The sequence below is a fragment of the Schistocerca cancellata genome, chromosome 2 (assembly GCF_023864275.1).
Source record: "Schistocerca cancellata isolate TAMUIC-IGC-003103 chromosome 2, iqSchCanc2.1, whole genome shotgun sequence".
NCBI classification, from domain to species: Eukaryota; Metazoa; Arthropoda; class Insecta; order Orthoptera; family Acrididae; genus Schistocerca; species Schistocerca cancellata.
The window spans coordinates 538,869,050-538,895,763 of record NC_064627.1 but is presented as its reverse complement, the minus strand read 5'-3'; the positions used below and the strand labels follow the sequence as shown (position 1 = coordinate 538,895,763).

Below are 26,714 nucleotides of genomic sequence, written 5' to 3'. Positions count from 1 at the left end.
AAAATAAAAGTGCACATAGCTGTCTCTAATTCACAGAAAAATTAGAAGGTAACAATCCCCTCATGGTTGGAAGCAATACAATCTGAAGGGTACTGTATCATTTTGATGGTTGATAAAGAATTTCTGTTTAGTGTTTTCCGGCTCTATAATTTAACTTTCCAAAAAATACTGATTCTGCAACATCACAATGAAACTGACTAACATTCCCACTCAGACTACAAATTTCATTGGAACAGGAAGCAGATTCAGTGGAATATTTTCACCTATGTGCTTTTTTTTTTAATAAAAAAATGCAGTGATAAAAAACATATCAAGAGAACATCATTACATGTTACTCACTAAAATTTAGCTTTTGCATGGGAGAGACATTTTCATGGAATAAACAGTGGGATAAAGAAAGAGATGGAAGTAAATGCTCATGTTTTATCTTCCAGATATAGTCCATTGCTTGCATAATTGTCAGTGTAAATTTTCAGTGTGCATGCTACTGAATCACATAGATTCGATTTATATTATGAGGTCTACCATAGACGGTTTTCCAAAATCTAAGTGTTAATCAAGAGTGATGTTTGTTCTTTTAAAGAAATTAGTGTTTCAACACAATGAAATACCCTGCTTAATTCACAATCATAAAGTAATATATTCACATCAAGACAGAATTATTTAACAAAAACCTCTTGGACCCAAATTGGTGAAAGTCAGTGTACAATAACTTCATAAAATTGAGAGCTTTTGCAAAATTTTTTTTCTCGCATGCATTTTCACAAAATGCTGTACTCCCACCCCTGAGCATCTGGCCAACTCTGATAGAGGCACTTAAAAACAGATTTTAATCTGTGGCTGTTGACAACTGTCGATATGCAAGTTACGATCTACCACACATCAAATTTTACAAATACAGTCACATTTTAGGAGATTTTTTTTTAGGTCTCATAGCTACAGAGAAAGGCAGCACGACGAGTCAAAACCAGCTACCTTTTTTTTGACTAAATGTATTGGAGGAGACATACAAAAAGATAACTGCTAAATGATGATATCGGCTAGACATGAAAAACTCTGCTGGAACATTATCATCATGCAAACGAGTGATGTTGACCCATAGCTCTGAGATTAAGAAGTACTCTAGTCTGAGCTGAGACTGCTCTGAGCATAGCTCTATCAGAAAGTCACATTGTTCACATATCTCACCAAATTCAAACTATTCGAAAATCTCTTCTGTGAGAAAATGAAAATATGATAAGAGTAACAACAGAAAATGACAAAAGTATGATGAAGTTTGAGTAAGACTACACAGAAATGTATGTTTTTAGATACCACATTTGAACAATTCAGATGGCAGACAGTATGATTACCAAGAGAGAGAATTGTACCAACGTACCTCTTTAAATATCAATTTTGTTTGAGAGATTAATCAGAAATGCAGATTAGTAATAATGAAGAAAATGTAACTCTATAAGTAATGCTATATGATGTGTAAAAAATCTTGAAGAAAGGAAAGACACTATGAGCTGACGGTGCTTCAATGGAAATTGAAAAGCTTGGGGCAAGGTTATACAAAAGAAATTTGATCAGTTCTTTACAAATGTCTGAAGTTGAAAGCAATTCTTCAAACTCTAACAATGTTGTAATTATTATATTATGCAAAAAGGAGACTTGAGAAAATAATTTGTAATGTAGAAGACATTCACTGAACTAACCACACCCAAAAATGTTTTCTTTTAATCAAGGAAATGAATAAGCTGCCTTTGGAAGTGGATACAGCACAATGTGTCACTTGCAAGTCATGAATGAAATCACAGAAAACAACGATGAGCATGAAATACTACCACATCTAGGATGCAGGGACTTGGAGGAAACTTTTGGCTTGGCTTCAACATTATCTATACTACAGCAGTACCCTCCGAGAGGGAAAAAAAAGTTGGTTTAAGCTATGTAAGTTTAATAAGGAATATATGCAGCAATGCTTCCATTAGACTTGAAAACTGTAGTGAGGAAATCAGAAATGAGAGAACAATCAGTCAAAGAAACTACATAATGACAAAACTATTCATAGCGCTCTTAGATGAAATTCTCAGATCCCTGAACTGGTGAAATAAAAAGGGGGATAATATTGTGTGTTAACAGGGTATACCTGAATCAGTTTTGTTTTGATGATTACACTGTGATATTTCAAGACACAAAGGAACTGCAGATATTGGCTGTGAATGGGCACTGACAGATCAATGAGTAAGTCAAAAATTGGTGCTGGACCAGGATTCAAACCCGGGACTCCTGCTTATTCGCTGATGCTCTGACCACTAAGCGATCTGGACATAGTGGTCATCGCAACTGCTTCTACTTCTGGTGTAACAGAATACAGGACAACCCTAGCACACACAGATGAGAAGCTGAAGTAATTACAATGAAGGCATGTTAAGTAAGTTGGTTTAAGATTTTATATATTTTTTGTATTATTGGAATTGTTTATAACATGAATGTTTGTTTCTTTGTTGCATGTTGAGACCAAGACTGACATAGTAAGCCATCGGTAAACTCTTCGTTGTGGTGGCCCAATATGCTGTATCCGCCCATTGGAACAAAGTGCCTTCTCATGTGATGTCAAGAAGGTTCTGCTTGCGATTGTTGCTAATGTCTGGTTTTCACTGAACTGTAACTGGCACAACTGCAATTAAATGAAGAAAGTGAATGTCTGTACATCTTTAATGGAAATATAATCATTTAGTGAGTCAGTCAGTCTGCTGATGACAGCTAGTCAAGTCATTCATACTGTCTTATGAACTGTGACAGAAATAAATGTGTTCCGAGTTGAAATTCAATTTCACAGCGTCCTTAATTGTGGACTGGAAATATTGTTTACTTTCAAAAGATGATTTGGCAACAGTTCACATGCAGTGCGTACATATAATTCCGAAGAACTTGCTGAAGAATTTTGCAGTCTGGTTCATTAATTGAGAAAGTTAACACAGTGCGAGATAGGTGAGTCTGCTGATATATGAACAATACATAGCACCTCCGACTGATTACCATAACAATTAGTAGTTTTTATAATAACAAGTGAATTTAATTTTGTCCAATCCAGTTCTATCCTGTTAAAATGGAGCTGCATGTTTAAGAAGGAAAAATTTAATAATTCATTTCATAAATTTGGTTGTGGCTAATGCACTGGTAACTGAAATTCGAAAATGGTCAAAGTGATATATTGAAAATGCAAATTATTCTAAATCCAATACTTTGGACCAGAATCATTACATCACACCTGGTGACACGCACATAGGGCACTGGAGAGACTAAGACTGGAGAATCAACTGAAGAGGGCTCAAACGAGCTGATTGTTCATGTGGGCAAAAGCATAACCTGCAACTGCCAATGACTTTGAGAAGAGGCCATCAAGCTGACAATGCAAACAGCAGATGACAATGAGACATCACAACTTGATGGTGACTGCCAGACACATTTGCTGTTTGGAGATGGCAATCTACACTACATTCCAGCTAACAGTCAACCATTAATGTCGGCACTGGAAGAGTTGTGTAGTGTTGTGTAAAACTATAAGGTGAAGTGTTGTACAAGCTTGAGAAGTTAGTTTAGTGATTATGTATTTGTATTGTGATGTGTCTAAACTATAATTAGTTACCACATCAGCGGAAAATTTTTGATGAGGATGAAATGCTTTTGCCGGTCTGAATAATAATGCAAAAAAAGGACAGTTCAAATTCGCTGTTGAATAATCTAATCATACATGTTAATAGGCTAAGTACACAAGTTAACATTTCAAGACATTTCAAACCTACAGTTAAATAGTCTAAGTGCACAAGTTGTGAATATGCAATCACAATTGCAAGTGCATATTCACAAATCAAATGAGGCAGGATATATCAATGATAAGCAAAGAGATAGGAAATTTAAAAGTATGTAAGATGAAACTGACCAAAATAATTTTACAACAAGTAAGGAGATTACTGATCAAACTGATTTAGTTCCTTAACTGTTATTAAGAGTCCATCAAGGAAGTATCATTATATGTTGGAGGGAAATCAGAAAAAAGAATATGAAATTTGAAACCATGTTTAATCATATCAAAGAGAGAAACAAAGACTTAGAAAATTGTAAATCCAAGGTGAAAGGAAACTGCAACACATTATCTTACAGACCAGTGCAAAAAAGAGTACTCGTACTGTGGAGAAGATCATGGGTTGGAAAAGACCGCTCTCTTTGAACATACAAAACATGCAGCATATCATTTTCAAGACACAAGTTCACAGGTTTTAAGTCTTCTATACAAAAGAGTCGTCCTATTACAGACAAAAACATAATCTGTACAAAACCATACTAGATTTTTTAAATGGTATGGAGGAGCCACTGATAAAAATGGTTCATGGTGTTTCCACCATACCAGTGAGAATAAACCATGTTCACTGAGTAAATGGTGGAGAAGTTTAGCTCAGGCAATAGTAGACATATGGCAGGTTATTTCCCATTTGATGCCAGAAGGAGAGCTTCACCCGATTATATCTGAGAATCTTGGGCAGAAGCTACAGAATGGGCAGTTATTCACATGCAGGACTTCAAAAGCTGGGCAGATTTCCCACAGCATTTTAAATGCAACTATTGCTCAAAAAGCTAAGAATAGAAACTATCTCTGAAATTACTAGATTCTGGCCCTCACACTAAAAGATGAAGAAGGTTTAGGAAATATTTTGAGTGGCACTTGAACTGAAGAAAGTTTTTAGACAAACGTATTAGTGAAAGTCAAACAATGGAAAATTCAAGATGGAATGTGAAAATATTATGAAAAGGAAAATTGCTACTCTCCATACAGCAGAGATGCTGAGTTCAAATGGCTCTGAGCACTATGGGACTTAACTGCTGTGGTCATCAGTCCCCTAGACCTTAGAACTACTTAAACCTAACTAACCTAAGGACATCACACACATCCATGCCCGAAGCAGGATTCGAACCTGCGACCGTAGCGGTCGCGCGGTTCCAGACTGCAGCACCTAGAACCGCTCGGCCACTCCGGCCGGCAGAGATGCTGAGTCACTCAGCATCTCCACTGTATGGTGAGTAGCAACTTTCCTTCTCACAATATTCACATTAGTGAAAGTCATTTTAATAGGGTACTTTCTAGCAGATCCTAGTATATGTGAAACAAAATAATGATTGGAAGTAGGGTTGCCATAATCTCGGAATCCAAAACCAGGACAAAACTTACGGTCATCGTAGCCAATCGAAGGAAATAAGAGGAATAAGGAGTCCTCATGCCCATAAGCTAAGGGAAATGTGCATTTAATTAATGATCCAGAGCTTAGGAAGGACTGCTTCATTAAGAAAGCATTTATTACAAAAAATAACAATATGCATTGCATTATTCAGTACACGAAGTTCTATTGTCATCATTTGAGCTTTTCTTATACCAATCTTATTTCTCAGAACATTGAATAGATGAAAGGAACTTAAACTGGTTCTCAATCAGTTTATGAAATTCACTGCAACTTACATTTTTCATATTGTACTGTATTTGCATCATTGCATTAACTGATTTTACTGTTAACCTATTCCTTTCTTCTGTCCACTGAGAATTCATGAGGGAAAAGACTCACTCTACATATCGCGGACATTTGCCTTTTCGGCCCGGACGTTTTCATTTACCCTACAATCGCGGACTGTCCGTGAAATCCGTGGCGTATGGCAACCCTAATTGGAAGAGATTGGCCAAAGGCTACACTGAGCTACTACACACAAACCTCCAGATGTCAGGGTCTCAGACAGGTACCAAATGTTGTGTGTCAAACTATCAACCAACATACCGATTTTGAGCATGCTGTGTGCTGTCGTTCAGTGGAACATGTGTAAATCATAATTAAAAGTAACACCAGAACTACAGACTTTAGGAAATCTTATCTGTAAGCTGCTGACATTGAGACCTGTAGAGTAGCAGATTGTCATACCAAAGGTCCTGAGTTCGAAACTCATTGATGGCAGATTTTTCTTCTTTTTCTTTCACTGTTATATGGGAAAACATTTTCCTGACATCTAAAAGGACAATTCTGAGTTTATAGTACTGTTCTTTTGGAAGTCTGCTTTTGCTTCATTAGTTGAAAGTAGCAAACCTGTAGTGTACATTTGTACACGTAGGTGTGGTGTTATCTATACAAATTTACGCTACAGGTTTGCTACTTTCAACCAATGAAGCAAAAGCAGACTGCCAAAAGAACAGAGCTACATACTCCAAAACGCCCTCTTGGATGTCAGAAAAATGTTCTCCCATAAAACAATTTCATGCGTAAACTGTTAAAAAAAATTCGCCATAAGTGAGTTTCGACCTTGGGACCTTTAGTGTAAGTGCTATTTTGAATATGGCAGAGTAAAATCTTGCATTTTACGCCAAGGAACTGGATGAGTATTAAAATGTTAGCCAAAGTCACTTCCTATGAGGGGAGAGGGAACACACATTAACAATAAGTTTCAAAGCAATCATCTATACCAACATAAATGTCCCACACTTGTTTGGTTGAGTTGGGTTGTTTGGAGGAAGAGACCAAACACAGAGGGGTCTGAGACTTGTGAGGCACTCACAATGTAGCTAGTATCTTCACTGAAAGAAAGAAATGTTGCTAAAAAAGGGTTAATAATGGTATGGGAGAAGAAACCACTGAAGTATAGGCAACATTCAGACCAGGTAGCAGTTTCATGTGGAGGTTTATGTGGATGCAGAAACGATTTCCTTGGGGACCATGGGCATCAGGGCTGAAGCAGCAGAATTGAGGTAGTTTTAACTGTTTCATAAAGCACAAAGATGCAAATTCACATTTCAGTACTACCTACATATTTTTGTACCACGAGCTGCTAGGAGACAGCACTCCAAACCTGATGTAACATGTGCTTCATGTACAGTAGTTTAGCACATAACATCGCACACATCTTAAAGCTATGCACCTTTCGAAAAGGAAGTTTTACATGACACTGTGGAACATTCAGTGAGTAGGCTGTATGTTTTTGCTCTCCAGCCAAATACATAATTATTTACCACTGTAAAATAGTGAAATCTAAATAGTATTGGGTTTTTGTACAATGCTACTAAGAATATGTAAACAGGATGTGCTGCTTTCAAGCCACAGTGACAAAGGAACTTGCCATAATGTCTATTTACAATTAACTGTATGAAGTGCGACCCAAAGTATCTGAGAATTCGCTGTAAGACTCAGGAAACTATACTTATGTCCTAATGTCCATTGTCACCCTCAAAGTAGGCACCTTGGGCATGTACGCAATAATCCCAGCATTGTTCCCATTTCTGGAAGCACTCCTGGAAGTCCACAGGGTGAAGGTGTTCAGGACATGCTGCAATTCCATTTGGATGTCTTCAATCAAGTTACAACATCACCACTTCAATGCGATTTTCATCTTCAGAAACAGGAAGAAGTCACACGGGATTAGGTCTGCTGAGTAGGCCATCAGAAGTAGTTTACCTTGTCATGAAACTGGAGCAGATAGTTCCTGTGAGTTAGTATGGGCACAGGTCATTCTTGGCAACCGGAATAAAATAACTGGATCCTATTAGCGACCTCCCAATTCAGATGATACAACTGCTGAAAGGTTCAAAGAAAACTTGAGTTTGATTTCAAACACATACCGACTCATACAGGGTTATTACAAATGATTGAAGCGATTTCACAGCTCTACAATAACTTTATTATTTGAGATATTTTCACAATGCTTTGCACACACATACAAAAACTCAATAAGTTTTTTTAGGCATTCACAAATGTTCGATATGTGCCCCTTTAGTGATTCAGCAGACATCAATCCGATAATCAAGTTCCTCCCACACTCGGCGCATCATGTCCCCATCAATGAGTTCGAAAGCATCGTTGATGCGAGCTCGCAGTTCTGGCACGTTTCTTGGTAGAGGAGGTTTAAACACTGAATCTTTCACATAACCCCACAGAAAGAAATCGCATGGGGTTAAGTCGGGAGAGTGTGGAGGCCATGACATGAGTTGCTGATCATGATCTCCACCACGACCGATCCATCGGTTTTCCAATCTACTGTTTAAGAAATGCCGAACATCATGATGGAAGTACAGTGGAGCACCATCCTGTTGAAAGATGAAGTCGGCGCTGTCGGTCTCCAGTTGTGGCATGAGCCAATTTTCCAGCATGTCCAGATACACATGTCATGTAACGTTTATTTCGCAGAAGAAAAAAAGGCCGTAAACTTTAAACCGTGAGATTGCACAAAACACGTTAACTTTTGGTGAATTGCGAATTTGCTGCACGAATGCGCGAGGATTCTCTACCGCCCAGAATTGTCTCTGTTCACTTCACCATTAAGAAAAAAATGTTGCTTCATCACTGAAAACAAGTTTCGCACTGAACGCATCCTCTTCCATGAGCTGTTGCAACCGCGCCGAAAATTCAAAGCGTTTGACTTTGTCATCGGGTGTCAGGGCTTGTAGCAATTGTAAACGGTAAGGCTTCTGCTTTAGCCTTTCCCGTAAGATTTTCCAAACTGTCGGCTGTGGTGCATTTAGCTCCCTGCTTGCTTTATTCGTCGACTTCCACGGGCTATGCGTGAAACTTGCCCGCACCCGTTCAACCGTTTCTTCGCTCACTGCAGGCCGACCCGTTGATTTCCCCTTACAGAGGCATCCAAAAGCTTTAAACTGCGCATACCATCGCCGAATGGAGTTAGCAGTTGGTGGATCTTTGTTGAACTTCGTCCTGAAGTGTCGTTGCACTGTTATGACTGACTGATGTGACTGCATTTCAAGCACGACATATGCTTTCTCGGCTCCTGTCGCCATTTTGTCTCACCGCGCTCTCGAGCGCTCTGGCGGCAGAAACCTGAAGTGCGGCTTCAGCCGAACAAAACTTTATGAGTTTTTCTACTTATCTGTAGTGTGTCGTGACCATATGTCAATGAATGGAGCTACAGTGAATTTATGAAATCGCTTCAGTCATTTGTAATAGCCCTGTACAATTATAGTTGGTGGTGACTTCAATTTAACCTTGATATGTGGGTAAAAATACATGTTTAATTCTGAAGGTATGCACAAATCATCATCCAAATGTGTGCTAAATGCATTCTCTGAAAATTATTTCGAGCAGTCAGTTCATGAACCCACACAAATAGTACACAGTTGTGAAAACACACTTCACCTCTAAGTAACAAATAATCCTGAGCTAATAACGAGCATCAAAATGGATACATAGATTAGTGAACACAAGGTTGTCGTAGTGAGGCTGAGGATTGTAACCCCCAAATCCTCCAAAAATAAATGAAAAATATACCTATTCAAAAAAGCAGATAAAAATTCATTTGACACCTTCCTGAGTGACAATCTCCCTCCTTCCAAATTAACAATGTAAGTGTAGACCAAATATGGCTTGAATTAAAGAAATAATATCGGCAGCAATTAAGAAATTTATACCAAGTAAATTAACAAACAATGGAGCTGATCCTCCTTGGCACACAAAATGAGTCAGAACACTGTTAAAGAAACAACAAAACAAACATGCCAAAATTAAACAGATGCAAAATCCCCAAGATTGGCGGTCTTTTACACATGCTTGTAATTTAGCGCTGACTTCAATGAGAGATGCTTATAAAACTTTCCACAATGAAACTCTGTCTCAAAATCTGGCAGAAAATCCAAAGACATTCTGGTCGTGTGCGAAGAATGCTAGTGGAAAAACACAATGTCTTCTCTGCACGATAGCAATGGAGATACTATCAAAGACAGTGCTGCCAAAGCAGATTTGCTGAACACAGCCTTCTGAAATTCCTTCACCAAAGAAAAAGAAGTAAATATTCCAGAATTCGAATCAAGAAGAGCTGCCAACATGAGTAATGTAGAAGTAGATATCCTCGGAGTAACGAAGCAACTTACATCACTTACAAAAGCAAGTCTTACGGTCCAGATTGTATACCAGTTATGTTCCTTTCAGAGTACGCTGATACAATAGCTCCATACTTAACAATCATATACTACCGTCCGTTTGATGAAAGATTCATACCTAAAGCCTGGAAAGTTGCACAGTTCACACCAAATTCAAGAAAGATAGTAGGAGTAATCCACTAAATTACAGGCCCATATCATTGACATCGATATGCAGCAGGATTTGGAACATATGTTGTGTTCAAAAATTATGAATTACCTCGAAGAAAATGGTCTGCTGACACACAGTCAGAACGGATTTAGAAAATGTTGTTCTCATGAAACACAACTAGCACTTTACTCACACGAAGTGTTGAGTACCATTTCACACTGATTCCGTATTTCTGGATTTCCGGAAGGCTTTTGACACTGTACCACACAGGTGGCTTGTAGTGAAATTGCATGGTTATGGAATTTCATCTCATTTATGTGACTGGATTTGTGATTTCCTGTCAGAGAGGTCACAGTTCGTACTAACTGACGGGAAGTCATCGAGCAAAACAGAAGCGATTTCTGGTGTTCCCCAAGACAGTGTTATAGGCCCTTTGCTGTTCCTTATCTAGATAAACAATTTGGGAGGCAATCTGAGCAGCCATCTTAGGTTGTTTGCAGATGATGCTGTCATTTATTGCCTAATAAAGTCATCAGAAGGTCACAACAAATTGCGAAACGATTCAGAAAAGATACCCATATGGTACGAAAATTGGCAATTGACCCTAAATAACGAAAAGTGTGAGGTCATCCACATGAGTACAAAAAGGAATCCATTAAACGTTAGTTACACAATAAATCAGTCTACTCTAAAGGCTGTAAATTCAACTAAATACCTAAGAATTACAATTACAAATAACTTAAAATGAAAGGAACACGTAGAAAATGTTGTGGGGAAGGCTAACCAAAGATTCCATTTTATTGGCAGGACACTTAGCAAATGTATCATAACTACTAAAGAGATTGCCTACACTACGCTTATCCGTCCTCTTTCAGAATACTGCTGTGCGGTGTGGGATCCTTACCAGATAGGACTGATGAAGTACATCCAAAAAGTACAAGAAGGGCAGCATGTTTTGTATTATCACAAAATAGGGGAGAGAGCGTAACTGATATAATACAGGGTTTGGGGGAGGACATAATTAAAACAAAGGCTTTTTTGTTGCGGCAGTATCTTCTCATGAAATTTGCATCCCTAACTTTCTCTTCTAAATGCAAAAATATTTTGTTGACACCAACCTACATAGGGAGGAATGATCATCATAATAAAATAAGGGAAATCAGAGCTCACACGGAAAGATACAGGTGTTTGTTCTTTCCGCATACTGTATGCGATTGGAATAGTAGAGAATTGTGAAGGTGGATTGATGAATCCTCTGCCAGGCACTTAAATGTGATTTGCAGAGTATCCATGTAGATTGCAATGTTGTTTTGGACACAAATTCCTTCCAAATGAGAGACATGTGCACAGGTGCATTGTCATGATGTTCCAATCAGTCTCTGTTTTTCAACAACTCTGCCCATTTCCACCAAACTTTTCCCCTCAGTCATCTCACAACCTTGCAGTGTAACTGCACACTGACAGTCTGACCAGGTGGAACACACTCCTTATTCACTATTTTCCGTATATCAAAAAAATGATCAGCACTGACTTCCTGTTGCTGTGAACCTGTCTTGCTTTTTACGGCCTTGGAGAAGATGGTGCTTCCCATTATGACGACTGTTGCTTCATTTCAGGGTCATAACTACAGACCCAAAATTCATCACCTGTTATGACTCTGGATAAGGGTTTTGGACACTCTCAAACTCTTTATTGCAGCTCAGTGCACAGCTGAATTCTGAGGTTCACTGCAATTCATCTCATGTTCAGTTCATCGGCTAGAACTCAAAGTCTGTTACAAACATCTTGAATTGTCTACCTTCAGTATTTGTGAATCACATCATGCACTTCAGTGAACATTTACCATGTTGTGCACATTGACAGTTGACCAGAATGTTTGTCATCTTCCACAGATTTTTGACCTTCCTTGAAGTGCCTGATCCATTCAAATGTTCTTGCTTGACTCAGTACAGTCTCACTGCATGCTTTTGACAGTATGTGGCGCATTTCAGTTGCAATTTTTTTCAACTTGAAACACAATTTACTACAAATCTGTTACTCCTCCACGTTATCTGTTTCATAGGTCGCAGAAGCACTGAAACACATCCTGACACACACCACTATAGCTCACAGGTGCACAACTGCATCCGTCAACTTTGTGCCATAGGAGCTACAAGGTGTACCTCGAGACATCTAGTGTCAGAATGTCATACTGTTACTGGTTTGACCGGTACAATGAAATTCTGGATATTTTGCGTAACATTTCACGTATTTTCTTTATTTTCAGGGATGTGCTAAGCGTCTTTGATTATCTAATCAGATGGTTAATAAATGGCTAATTAACCATTAGTTATTGATGGCATATTACCAATAGCTAACAGAAGAAGTGGTTAGTAGATTATACAATTTCATAAAAAATAATTTCTTGCCAATGTGTGTACAAGTACAGGTTAGTGTTTAACGTCCCATCAACAATGAGGTCATTTGAGACAGAGCACAAGCTCGGGTTAGGGAAGGATTGGGAAGGAAATCGGCCGTGCCCTTTCAGAGGAACCATCCCGGCATTTGCCTGAAACGATTTAGGGAAATCATGGAAAACCTAAATCAGGATGGCTGGAGACGGGATTGAACTGTCGTCCTCCCAAATGCGAGTCCAGTGTGCTAACTGTACAAGTACAGATTAACTGTTATTTACACAATGAGTAATTTAGTCGAAGAGGTGTTTATGTGATCCTAATGTGTGAAACTACCTCTGACATGTCATAGCAGAAATGGTTAGACGAGAACTGAGAAGCTTTAGAAGCATGTATGATTGTGGGAAAGATAAATGCCATGGACATGAAAATCTAAGAACAGAAGCAGCTTCATGAATATTGAGTGTTGATATTGGGAGCCAACGTTAGCAAAGAATATAAAGCAGAAAGGTGAAAGAGATACATAGAAGCAGTATATACAGGAAATGAACAAACACAGAATTATAGTAACAGAAGAACAAATATATGAAGATTACATGGGAGGCTGATACGAGACCCCTTACATTCTCTCATAATTAATGAGCTCCTTGGGAGAGCCAGCCATGAAAAATTATTGCACATGGTGTGCAAGATACATGAGAAAGAGTAAATGTCACCAGACTTTGTTAACAACATAATTATTCAAATTCCAAACCAGGAATATGCTTAAAGGTGTGAATATTATCAAACTGCAAGTTTAATAAGTCATGGTTGCAGAATACTGAGACTCATTATTTACAGTACTGGTGTAAGCTGACTGTGTGGAAGTTCAGTTTGCTTACAAGAGAAAAGTAGGAAAATGCGAAACAATACTGATCCTCTGATTGATCATAAAAGAAATATTTAAGAAACACAAACCCATATTTATAGTGTTTAAAGTATCAGAGAAAGCTTTTGACAATACTGACTGACATATACTCTATAGAATTCTTAAGGTAGCAGGGATAACACTCACAGAGCGAAAGGTTATCCGCAACTCTTACAGAACTCACACAGCAGCAATAAAGGGAAGCAATAGTTGAGAAGGGCCCCTCCTTGATCTTATTTAGTCTGTATACTGAGCAAGCAATAAAGGACACCAAGGACACATTTGGTAAGTGGATTATAATTTAGGGAGGCGAATGAAAAATGTTGATGTTTGTTCATAGCATTACAATTCTGTCAGAGAGAGAAAATCAGTTGGATGGGATTTCTTGGAAAGAGGTTAAAAGTGAAGATCAACAAAAGTAAACCAATGGTAATGGAATGTAGTCGAATTAAATTAGGTGAGGCTGAGGGAATTAACTTAGGAAATGAGACACTTAAGGGCTGATTGCATAAATGTTGTTGACTGGACATCAATTTTCATCTTGGTTCAGAAACTGAGTTGAACCTGATTCCATAACTTGTAGTGATTCGAGAATTTCAGCGTAAATTCTAGAACCACTCGCCCTTCTACCACCTCGAACACACAATATTTTAAAAATAAGTGTGTGAGAACATACATACTGTGCAGCACATGTTTGTGTGTGCAGGCTGGAAAGGAGTCACAAGAACAAGGTAGATGCAATGGTCGAACGGCATCGACAAGTGTTTGCCGCTCGCGCCACGGAAGCTGTATTGGAAGAACAAGAAGTAATTATGCAGTATTCTTTGCTGTTTTAGTGACTGTAACTGTTGTTAAAGAAAAATGAACAACTGATTATAGACTTAAGTACTTCACGCACTGTACTCGCTAGAGGCAAGACAGGTTCATAAATTATGTGGTTGTTAAACCAACTTTGTTGCAGATGTATTTTATCGATTCTAACGCAAGACAAATTGGTTGACTTGTAAACATTCAAATACTGATGTGAGAAATGGTGAATATGTTATTCATGGAAGTCTAAATATACCAGGACTGAACTAAAAGTATTCTTCGAGTACTAAATTATTTCAAAAGTAGAGAGGGAGTCATAAATTCCTTTTAACCAGCAGTATTCTTCGGAGAAGAAGTTTTTGGAGATTGACGTAGCACGCAATCCAGAGAAGGAGATTGACTGTATGTAACGAGTAAATCAACCGATGTGTGAGAGGAATGAATGTGGCAATCCAACTTCACATCGCATCTTATCATCCACATCGTTAGAAACTTCCTGTATTGTATAACATTTAAAAACCTTGTGAAGCATAAAAGCTTTTTGGAAAAACAGAAATTTGTTAAATTTGAATATAAATCTATGTTTAGCAAGTGTATGTCTACATGGGGGAGTGATAGCAGCAGGGGGAAACCAAGGCTTGAAATACAGTAGGCAGACTCAATGGATGTGGGTTGCAGTAGTTATGCTGACACAAAGATAGTTGTAGAGGGTAGTAGAACAGAACTGTTAATTAATTAAGATTAGATTAGATTAAGTTTTTGTTCAATAGATCCAAAAATGAAATAATTCTTGTGGATGTGGAACATGTCAGAAACTGGAACCAGAACATAAAAACATAAAACATTTGAATACAATACTCACTATCCTGATCACTTGTCAGGTTGTCAAAATAGGTGAATACATTACAGTAAACTGGAACTGCTAATATTTACAGAATTAATACACTTGCAGAATGAAACATTGTTATCCAATTTTAATAAATTTATCATGCACAAAATACCTCATCTTGACTGCTGTCAAAACTGAATCTAACAGACATTTTTACTTAAGCTGGTCTAACAGTCCCTGTTAAGATATTCATCTATAGAGCACAATAGATGTTCATTAATGCTTTCTAACCAGTTCATTGTCATTGCTTACTTTCACTGTATAATGGCATGCTGTATACTATTTTGGTGCAAACAATCAAGCTAAGTCAAGGCTCTCCAAGTCCAAAAAGCATATAATGTGAATAATTTGTGGGGCGAATTCAAGCTCATGCAGAATCCCATTAACTGCTGGCTCTCAGCATATTTTCATTTCCTGATCACACTTGTTGTAAATAATACACCATTCTTTCACACCTACAACAACACTAGGAATAAAAAAGAATCTACATAGAGACTTAAGATTACTTACTTTGATGTAGGTAAGTGTCCACTAGTCACAAACACACATTTTCAATAACTGCCAGTAACTATACAAAAGTTTATGATACACTGTAAGAAGAGCTTACAAGATTTGTTAGTTGCTAAGTCCTCCAACTTCACAGATGAATTTATGATAAGAACCAATTTATCTGTATGTATAATTTATCAACGTCACATAATGTGAATTCAATGTGATATTTGACTTCCGCACTTCTTCAGAATAGTAATGTAATGTGTGTGAGAAATGCAAACTTTTAAAGATAACTTATTATAATATTCTAAGAATTACCATGTGCACTGTACTAAGTATACCGTATTTACTCGAATCTAAGCCGCACTCAAATCTAAGCCGCACTTGAAAAATGAGACTCGAAATAAAGGAAAAAAAAATTTCCCGAATCTAAGCCGCACCTGAAATTTGAGACTCTAAATTCAATGGGAGAGAAAAGTTTTAGGCTGCACCTCCAAATCGAAACAAAGTTGGTCCATTGTAATATGAGACACAATTTAGGTCGAATGAATGACGATACAGCTACAGTAGTTTGGTTCGAGTCGTAAGCTTAGCAGTTAAGCTTTACCACGTAGCCATTGCTATGCGTCAGGCGCTCCGTCCGTATTTATACGGGTGCCCTTCCTTTTTCACGTGCTTCGTCTGGTTTGAATCGATTGCTTATTTTGCTTTGATCTGATAAGTGCCGTTTTCTCTTTTATAGGTGTTTACGTCTCTCTAAGTTGAAAATGCATCACTGTACTGTGTCATGCATTGTTTGTCGCATTCTGATAGTGCGTGTTCACGGCCTGTCGCCGCTCGCGGCATGGCTTGCTTTTGTGCGCGCTAGCGCCGCTTACAACTAAAAAGAGGCGAATCGTCTCATTAGCGAAGCAATGTCAAGTTGTTACTTACACTGCTGCTTTCTTTGAGAATGATCAACAAGAACCAAATAATAGGCTGCGTATGATAGAACATGTTCTGAACGAGAGTTAGGCGAAAATTTTTCTCCGTTTGAAAATCTTTGCGGCCGCTTCGTTAGTACATCAAATTCTGCACAGAAATTAGTCATCTTAGATTTAAAAATCTAGTCAGTTGCCGTGCTTCATTTCTGACTGTATCACTATTAGGCATAAGAATAATACGAATATCAACATGACACGATAAGTATATTCTTCCGCGTTTGCTGTTGTCTCACTCTAGTTTCGTAGTTTATTAGGCAGACAGGATTTAAATGAGATAGCAACAAACACGGAAGAATACATGGCAAAATGTTTATATTCATATTATTCTTACGGTGAATGGTGAAGAGAATACTGCTTGTGATTCACATTTCATCAGGTTACTATTAGCAACCATCTCTTCTCACAGTTAGGAAAAAATTCAGAACGTAGAGTTGGCCATATTGAAAAACATCCAAGTCTTGCCAGTCGGATTTTCGTAGTACATTGAAATTCTACTACATTCGGAGATGAACAATACGAAATTTGTATTTACTTCGTTGGATAATGTATGAAAATGCAGTGGTCTAAACTCGGGGCAGAGAAAAAAAAGCTCGTCTTCCACCTTTTTTTTTTTTAAATTTATTTACTGACGCAGAGGTTTTGGCGCCAGTATTTATCTTTTTTGCCTACAAAGCATGCCTGTGTAGAGCTACATATATTCGACGGCAGAAGTTAGTTGTGGCGGCACCTACCAACATTTTTCAGAACTTCCGCTTGCTTTGCACTCGATTCTAAGCCGCAGGCGGTTTTTTGGATTACAAAAACCGGAAAAAAAGTGCGGCTTAGATTCGAGTAAATACGGTATATTTACATGTCACAGTTAACTTTGTATAAATTTTAAAAGTAAAGTATGTTTAAAATTTCATTCATTCTACATCCTTCATGACTATTTCACTTGTGATTAGTTGAAGGAATGTTAACATCCCCACCCTGTTGGTATGTTTCATTTCACTGAATACCTCCTCACCATAGGGCTACTGAATGAACAGTGTAACTAATCTCTATCTTCTCCTCACCTTACTACAACCTTTCCAAATATTCTACTTCAGTCCATAACAATCTTAACTCAATTATCATCTTCCCGAAACTATAACAGTGTTTGCGATGAGAATTTTCACAAAACATTGTTGCCAACACCATTTTTCCTCAACAAGGACACTTTTTCCTAAATTTATACTAGACTTCAAAAATTTAACAATGACCTTTTCTCATTTACTTCATTCAGAATTAAGTACCCTTCCTTCTTAACAGATAGGTTCAAGGTTCTGGAATGTTATACCTCAACAATCAGATACATGTGGAAAAGCAGCTATGGTCATTACACACATTGTGTATCAAACACAAAGCTTTCCAGAATGAGATTTTCACTCTGCAGCGGAGTGTGCGCTGATATGAAACTTCCTGGCAGATTAAAACTGTGTGCCCGACCAAGACTCCAACTCGGGACAGAGTTCGAGTCTCGGTCGGGCACACAGTTTTAATCTGCCAGGAAGTTTCAAACACAAAGCTGCTGGTGGCATGCAACAATGCAACACAACTGGGCACACACATGCACACACACAGAGAGAGAGAGAGAGAGAGAGAGAGAGAGAGAGAGAGAGAGAGAGGAATTCACTGAATCACAGGTATGTTGGACAATACTTATTTCGATAACATTTTTGTTCAATGTAATCTCTGCTGTGAACTTCTGAACTGATGTAGCTAATTGCTCAAAAACAGACACTGATCGTATTTTCAAAGAAAGGTCTAATGAATAAAATTCTGTTACAAAACCAATAATCAACTGTCTCTCTGCTCTCGACATGAATAAAGAGCACTCCTTTTAGTAATGAAGTCATAAACTTATTTGAAGTCCTTTCATCTCAAAAGTGATCTGGATTAAAAAAAAAAGTCTACAAAAGAATCCATGGATTTCTCATATAATAAAGTTATCTTTTTAGTTCAAAAGGGAACGACATCTGTAAGTCAAAATGCCTCTGATGTTGACGATATAGCTCCTTACAAGAAGCACTGCAAAATATTTAACATAGTAATATAGATATCACAGCAAAGGTATTATGGGAAAAAGACAGCCACATCTGGCATCAAAATAAATTTATTATGGAATATATATAAGGAGGAGAGTGGTAGACCCATATATGAACATTAGCAAATAACTTTTAGAGTAACAGTACACTGGGAACAGACCAGTGGTATGTTGCAAACTTCTTAAATCTGTATTTAATAACAGTTACTGAAAAGATTCTTTAGGTGTGTTACATATAAGAATATCATCCAATCTACAAAGCAAAATACTTTAAAAAACTAGCAGTTATGATAATATATCAACAAAGTCAATTAAAGTGGGTCCTCATGAGCTTAATAACATATTAAGTTGTATGTGTAATCAGTCATGCTCCTGGAACATTTACTGATTTACTGAAATACACTGAAGTTAAGGCAGTGTATAAGAAAGAAGATAAAGAAATACCATCAAACTGCCATACAATTTCATTTGTGACAGTATTTGTTAAAATTTTAGCAAATTTAATATACAAGTGGATTTCTTAACCATGTAGCTACACACAATACATTGTTGAAGATATAGTTTGGATTTCTAAATGGTTTCGATATTGAGAAAGCTATTCGTGCATTCAACAAAAATATACCAATTGTTAGAGGAAAAATTACAGGTAACTGGTATATTCTATGATCTGTTAAAGAATTTCTGTGTAAATCACAACATCCTTTTAAGTAAATTAGAATATAATGTTGTAACAATAAACCCTGCAAACAGCTCAAATGTTATTTCTTTGACAGGATGCAGAGAGTTTCAACTGGAAACAGTCCTGTATTAAGCTATTAGTCATCATCCAACTGAACTATATATGTATGGTTGCCCAAATAGATCCAACTTGGTGCCCCTACCATTTTCTTGTTTCTCCTTTTGGTGTGTGTGTGTGTGTGTGTGTGTGTGTGTGTGTGTGTGTGTGTGTGTGTGTGTGTGCGAAATTTTACTGATGAAAGGAGATTAATATGGATATAGTTCCCCCCCTCCCCCAAGTGCTGATGTTATAAACACTGCAAAAAAAAACTAGCAAATCATGAATAGTTTCTGAAAGAATGCTTAATGAATTTTCCACTGATATCAGTTAGTGGTTCCTACACAATTCTCTGTCACTAAACTTTGGAAGGCCATGATATGCAGTTCAGAACTTTTGAGAGGTTCCCTCAATCAGCTCCTCCTTTCTCCTAGGAAGAAACTGTTTTTGTGAAAGCTACAGATATTATTATTTCCTTGGACATATTTCTGTTGGCAGTATAGGGCATTACACTATAACAAACCGACACATAAAATAAAATATGAGAGAGCTAGACTTGCAAGTACTAGAAAATAATATTCTTAGTCAAGATTTTTAACTTTCAGCTTACCGTGACAGTTTCTTAAAATAATCATCAGATGGTGCATTCTCAGACTTTTGAAGAACATCGACAAAGAGAATGGATAAATCAGCACCACTGGTCAACTGCAACAAAGACAAAAAGCATACTGCAATGTAAGTTCTATTATTCAAGAAAAACATGAAGACAAAATATCTCTTCCATTGTTTTGTTTGGCAACATCGAAGTTTTCTATACACAGGAAGGATCTTCAGACACAGCCTGTGGCTGGAACAGATGACTGTACACGGATATAGTACAACTGGACATGTAGCCGACTTCCTGGTTCATGCTGAAAGCATGTATCAGATACAAATGAGAAAAAGTGTGCCAGATTTACTCAATGAGATGTGCCACGTGGGTGGCACGGCAGACAAACCCAGAGAAAGTACAGTGTTTCCCATGTTAAAATCCTCTTTTGCTTGGTTCACGACTGAAGCTATTCAGCAATTTGAAACCAACAAAATCTTTAAACTGTCATCATTTAAAAAATGAATCACTTACTTTATTGTTCATCTGATTTGTCATTTGTGTGTTATGCTGTCTCCAGGCACACCTTCAGCCAAGAATCTCATTGACTGCAGTAGTATTGTCTTCAGTACTGAGTTCCACTTCGAATTGAGCCCCGATGACAAGCAAAGATGTATCTGGAGAGCTGCAGACAGTGGTGGCATACCAATCTGAATGTTAGTCACCAACAGCCCAACAACCAGGAGTGATGGTCCGGGGTGTCTTTTCTTCTTCTTCTTTTTTTTTTTTTTTTTGGTGTAGCGGGCCTCCTTTTGTTGTCACCGAACTCTTACAGCAATGTTACGTCAATGCTATTCTATGTCCCATTTTGTTACCCTTCATAGAAAGCCATCCTGGGCTTTCATTTCCGCAAGATAATGCCCTTACACACACGGTGATAGTTTACACTTTTTGTCTTCATGCTTGCCAAACCCTACCTTGGCAAGTAGGATCACCGGATCTCTCTCCAACTGAGAATACTTGGACCATTATGGGCAGGGCCTTCCAGCGAGCTCGGGATTTCGACAATCTAATGTGCCAATTGGAATTTGGCACAATATCCCACAGTACATCCAACAACTCTTTCAATCAATGCCAAGCTGAATAACTGCTTATATATGGGCCAGAGGTGGACCAATGCATGGCAGACTTGGTCAATTTGTAAAGCTCTTTTTCTTGAATAAATCATCCAATTTTTCTGAAATAGTAATCATTTGTTTGTCTATACAAATACATCACATCTACATATTTCCATTCCATTCAGATAATTCCTTTGTGACATTTTTTTTTCCTCTTAGGTGTGTATTTGGATAACATTATATACATTATATTTTCCAATGCCACTGGCACAGCAGCGGCCAGCAAAAGTCAGTGTGAGATAGGCTAAAAGTTGAAAATCACTACTAATGTTATTTCCAGGTGATAGGCTTCTAGGAAGGAAATATTCAGCACTAGAATGGGCAAGTTCAGGCACATTCTATAGTCAAATGCCAGCTTCATTTTGTTGCCTTCAGTGCCCAAGAACATCAGACTAGCAAGTATCTAGAAATGTCCCAGAGGCATGTAGGCCACACATCTCCTGTTTGTTAACAGAGCCACTTGTTTATAATGCAAACCTGCTCTGAGTACTTTGTGAGCTGTCACATGCAGTGTGCGACAATCCCATGTCTAGAGTGGACAACTCACCTCAAACCTAAATCCTATTGCACAAGCGTGGGACGCACTATAGCAAAGTATTGCAATCCATAAAACTGTCACTGTGGACCTTTGTTGACCTCAATTGGCTGCTTGTTACAATATAAGATCTTGTGGTACAGGTTGTCAGCCTGTTCATTTACTATTTTTGTGATTTTCAAGACCTGGGCTTTCAGTTAGTTCACAAATGATTTTCAAGAGGTGAGATGGTCCTGCCACAAATTTCTCAGCTTTCAAATTACACATATATCTCAGCCAAATTGTATTTTTTCTATATATCATTCAAATGTTCAGTAAATGAAGAAACAATTCGTTTTGTAACACTGAAATATTTATTATTATACTGAAGTTCACAATGTATTTCAGAACTCAATTGTATTACAAAACTGTGAACCTTGTGTATAACCTCTGTTTTTCACTTCACCTTTGAACGACTAATGTTTCATACAGTATCCAGTTATGTTTTCGAGCTCATGAGAAAAAGAGGTTACATGTGAGAGCGTATGGGGACTAGTTGTAATCTGCAATTGAGTAAAATAGAACCATTCATTAAAGTTACTTACTGAAATTGTATTGACCTGTGATTAATTTTAAAAGAATTGTTCATTACAAATCTGAGTCCAAAGATCCTAATGAATACCTATCAATCAGTGATACACTGGACAACTGCCAAGGATAATTAAATGATTTTATTCTGCTTCCTTTTTGTTTAGTTAATTTCTTCATTTACTACACTATATACCCATTGCACTACAGGGTATAGTTTAAAAATATGTTAACTGAGCCATTAAACTGCAAACAGGGGAAGTTACATTATCCAACAGAGGGAAGTGGCTTGATTCACTCTATTAGGAGCTGTTATGCATCCAGTACTGCCATGTAAGAGCAGTACACCCCATATTCGCTTCCTGTACGACATTGGCAGAGGGTCACAATACATGGTAAGCATGTTACAAACAAAACCATTATTAAGTGGAATTTTTTGTGCCATTCGATAGAGCAGTACTAGATTAGTCTAGTGCAATATTCATCTAAGCAATACGTATTAACAGTAAAACATGAAGAATAATGAGTGCTCCAGCAGTGACAGCATTGTCCTCGTCCATGCTGGCTGCTACTACCCTACAGAAACACGTTACTCAGGTGTTGCTGGGGTACTGATTATTCTTCATGTTTTGCTGTTCCTGGTAATAAATATCGATAACATAAATAATGCACTAGACTAATCTGTGAGTACTCTATGAAACAGGCATATAAAATTCTGATTTAAAAATAATTTGTTAGTTATGGGGAACAAACTGACAGTTTCCCTCAACACTGGGCATTGTATGAGAGACGATGAACAGGATTTGACTGAGCCGACACCAGCTACATGTTGCAAAAACAAAACTGCAAATATCTACCAAAACACTAGAGAAAAACAACTGACAACCCATAGGAGACACACCTGACATATAATTAAGAAGAGAAAAAAGAAAACCACAATAAACCAAAGTTAAGTAAATACAATAACTGATAATCAGGTGCAGTCAATGAGGGGAAAAAAGAAATACTGAGCTGACAAACTACTACAGATAGGTCTGTCACTTGATACTATATTTTAAAAAGTAATCTACAAGCAACTGTACTGACATGTGAAAGCTGACATTTAGCATGGGCATGTTTAAAGGGGTCCATTCTATGATACTAGAATTAAGCCAAAATGTTTATATGCATAGCAAATCTTAATTCTAAGCAGAATTATAACCATAACATATATTTTGCACCTCTAATGAAGAAGCTTAGGAAGGTCACTAACTGCGTCGAATTATTTGACCAAGGAGACTGTTTTCAAACATTAATAGGTTGATCAAGTGGCCTGTATGGAATATTGGACCTCTCCCTCAAATCCCCTTAAATCTTGGTTGTGGTAACAGCCTGATCTGTAGCACAGGTTAAGTTGAAAGATCACAATTTGCTCACAAGTTGATGAAGGCAACAAATGTGAATGGCAAATAAAGGTTGTAGTAAAAAACTGGCCTGTAGCATAGGATAATATTTACGTTTAGGTTATACTTATACAAACTTATCATATTTAATGCCCTTTCCCATCACAAAAGGTGAAACTGCAAGGTAAATTAAGATACTGTACATTAGATAATAGATAAGATTCCAACAAGTACTATGATGCCTACTGTGCACATTGTATAACACACATACTACAGAAAATGCCAAAGGGGGAGAGGGTGCCCACTAAATGACTTTCACTCAGTACATTAAAGTTTTATGTTCAAATACTTTCGACTGCTAGAATGGCACCAATCTAAAACATGCATGAGCATCTTGAGCATTACTGTAAATAACACTTAGAAAACACAAAAGGAAAAAAAATGAAGTAAAATTACATATTTCCAACTAAGTGTTTATTACTGTCATTATTCAATGCACTTTATTCATATTCACTTGCTACAATGACTTATTTAATGCATGTGTGACAATGTTATTGTATTTCTACAGAATAAATAATTACACTACACAAGAGGATGCAACTTCCTTCCCAACCCTCCCAAAGTTCTTGTAGATTTCTAGAATGAAGTTATTACAGTCTCTGTTGAAAAACGTATTTAACAACAATAATACACCCTAATTCGTAAAAATATAGGTTATCCATGTGTAGATACCTTGAAAATTCAACAAAACATAAATGTTCAATGATAAAGCACCACCTAAAGGCATAAACAAAAGCAAAAATAAAGATGTCTGATAAAGATGTCTGATCAAGTGTCCTACAATGTGTCAAAATGAATGACAACCACAACACTCAACAGGAGCAATAATTTGGTGTAATACACTCAAGCTGTCTTATGTTAAAATTATTTGTAGCATTAATACAATTAATAGCTTCATTTGCAAAATGTAATTAAATATATTCCAATAAAACCATGAAAACAACACACACACATATACATACTGCTAAATGTTGCCATATAAATTTAACTCCCTATTACATTTCATTCATACTAACTTTTACTCCCTGTTTGTGTTGACCAAATCGCTTAAAAACTGAATAGAGGAAACTGCGTGTTCACTATTACGACCACTGGCTTTAGTTCTACAACTAATCAAAACATACTCTGCACTTTAAATAGTGTGTACCTGATCGTTTGTCAAAAGCCATGTAGCACCCTCGTGTATCAACTGAAGCAATTCTTCATATTTTTTCTGCGCTAAGTATCTGAAACAAAGCCCACCAGTGTATACATCTCACTATCAAACAATTTGACTACTTGTTATGGTAAATAAACAAGGTTAGATCGTCACTGATTCCTTGACGCAACAAAATCCGGTGACGATACAAACATCCATGTCTTTCAATACCTAAAATATAAAGTCCTGTACATTTGATGAGCTTCATAATAGTCACCGGCCTTAACCGACGATTCCAATTTAGTAAGGACTCTTTGTACACCATGGGCCCTTCTGGCTGCCATGTTTAGATTTCCGTGCGTTTGTCTGTTGTTATCGTACACTATTAGCAAAGATGCTTGTATCAATCAAACCACGCTGTGCCCTTCGTCATGCTGTCCTAAGTAATTAAAAAAAAAAAAAAAAAAGATGGTGAACGATTGCTTGCAGTAGAAGTTGGAGAACAACTGTGTTATTTCAAATACGAAAGTCATAACTAATTTTCTTGTTTACCAATTAAGGTCATTACACAGGCTTAATCATGCACTGAATTCAGTGATGTTCATCATCAGTTAATGAAAAATATCATTTCTTAGCTACACGTCAGAATTATCAATGTCACACAGTTGCTTAGTGACATTTCGCGCTATGACGTTGGCTAACTTGTTGGTCCACAGCGCGGAGAAAGCTGTCGCCTAGCAACGGAGAAGCTGCTGTCATTTTAGTGAACATACAGACCGCCGGAAGGTCTAGGCGCAACTAGCGACGAGATGTTGTTAACAAACTAAGTGACAGACGTGACGGCCATTCGAATGACAGAGTGTGTGAGCGGAAAATATAAAGTTCTCAGCTCTTCTTATAGCCTGTGAAGATTTTACGAGCCACGAAAAGTTGTGTGATGTGCAGCTACCGACACTATTTCTGCAACAAATTGTTTGGAGTATACGTGTGAACTGAAATTTTAACGACACACTAGAATGCCCGGCCGCACACTGGCATCGTGGTTCGGTAGGTGTATGAGCATATTTTCTTACTAATCCGTAATACAATTACTTTTTGTTTATCGATACTCGTATTCCAAGAACGGTCAGTTTTTGACGTCTTTTCTGGCACTATTCTTAGCAAGCGCAGTTCTGTGATAGCTTGGCACTCAAGAGACAAGATTTGCTCAGTGAGGGACATTATCTCAGAACTGAGTAGATATTTTAATTACTTGGGATTTTATTTATTTTGGCTACGTTCCTTTGCGTCAGTTAATTCGTTTACTATATAGTGTAATATCTTACTTAGCCAGATACAGTAACTGTCAACAGATATAGAGCCACGGAAATTGCGTGGCCTAGACAGTCTCGTTCAAAACAAAACTTTGTTTATTGATAGTGGACTGATACAAATGGTTTTAGAATACTTGGCGATAGATGCAAATCGATCAGTTTTGCTCAAACTGCGAAAATTCACTTTCATTGCCGTTTTCAGTTGCTTCGTTTAACCTCTTTATCGTTAATTACTTAAGCAATCATAGTCAAAAGGGGAGGTAAACAAATTAGAATAAAACTGAGAGTTTTTGGCGTGCGTAGAAGAGAGCAACACGTAAAAATTTAACCCCAGCGCTGTAATAGGAGCTCCATTTTTTCACGTGATGTTCCGATTTGTGGACGCTAATTATTGTTCGGATGCACTATGCAACTGTCCCAGACTGCCGGTGGATCGATCTAGCATAGCTGAGGTCGCGCATTTACGGCCAAGCTACGTTGCCACGTTAGCATGTCCTACTAAAGTTTCAGACACTCGAAGAGGAGACAGGAAACTGAGCGTCGCATTTGTGGCATCTAAAAATTCTTCAGAACGACTCAGGAACAT

The 26,714-nt window shown here is 37.6% G+C and overlaps 1 protein-coding gene across 1 annotated transcript in view; it reads right to left on the bottom strand.

The window, feature by feature from the left end:
* LOC126162094 (Golgi to ER traffic protein 4 homolog) overlaps positions 1-25,205 on the bottom strand; it is a 65,354-nt gene extending 40,149 nt beyond the window's left edge. The window contains exons 1-3 of the mRNA XM_049918371.1: positions 25,047-25,205; positions 24,825-24,903; positions 19,977-20,071 (exon numbers count right to left, since the gene is read on the bottom strand). Coding sequence (XP_049774328.1) covers positions 19,977-20,071; positions 24,825-24,903; positions 25,047-25,159 — 287 coding nt within the window. The 5' untranslated portion in view covers positions 25,160-25,205. The remainder of the gene's footprint in view (positions 1-19,976; positions 20,072-24,824; positions 24,904-25,046) is intronic.
* Positions 25,206-26,714: the final 1,509 nt, after the last annotated feature.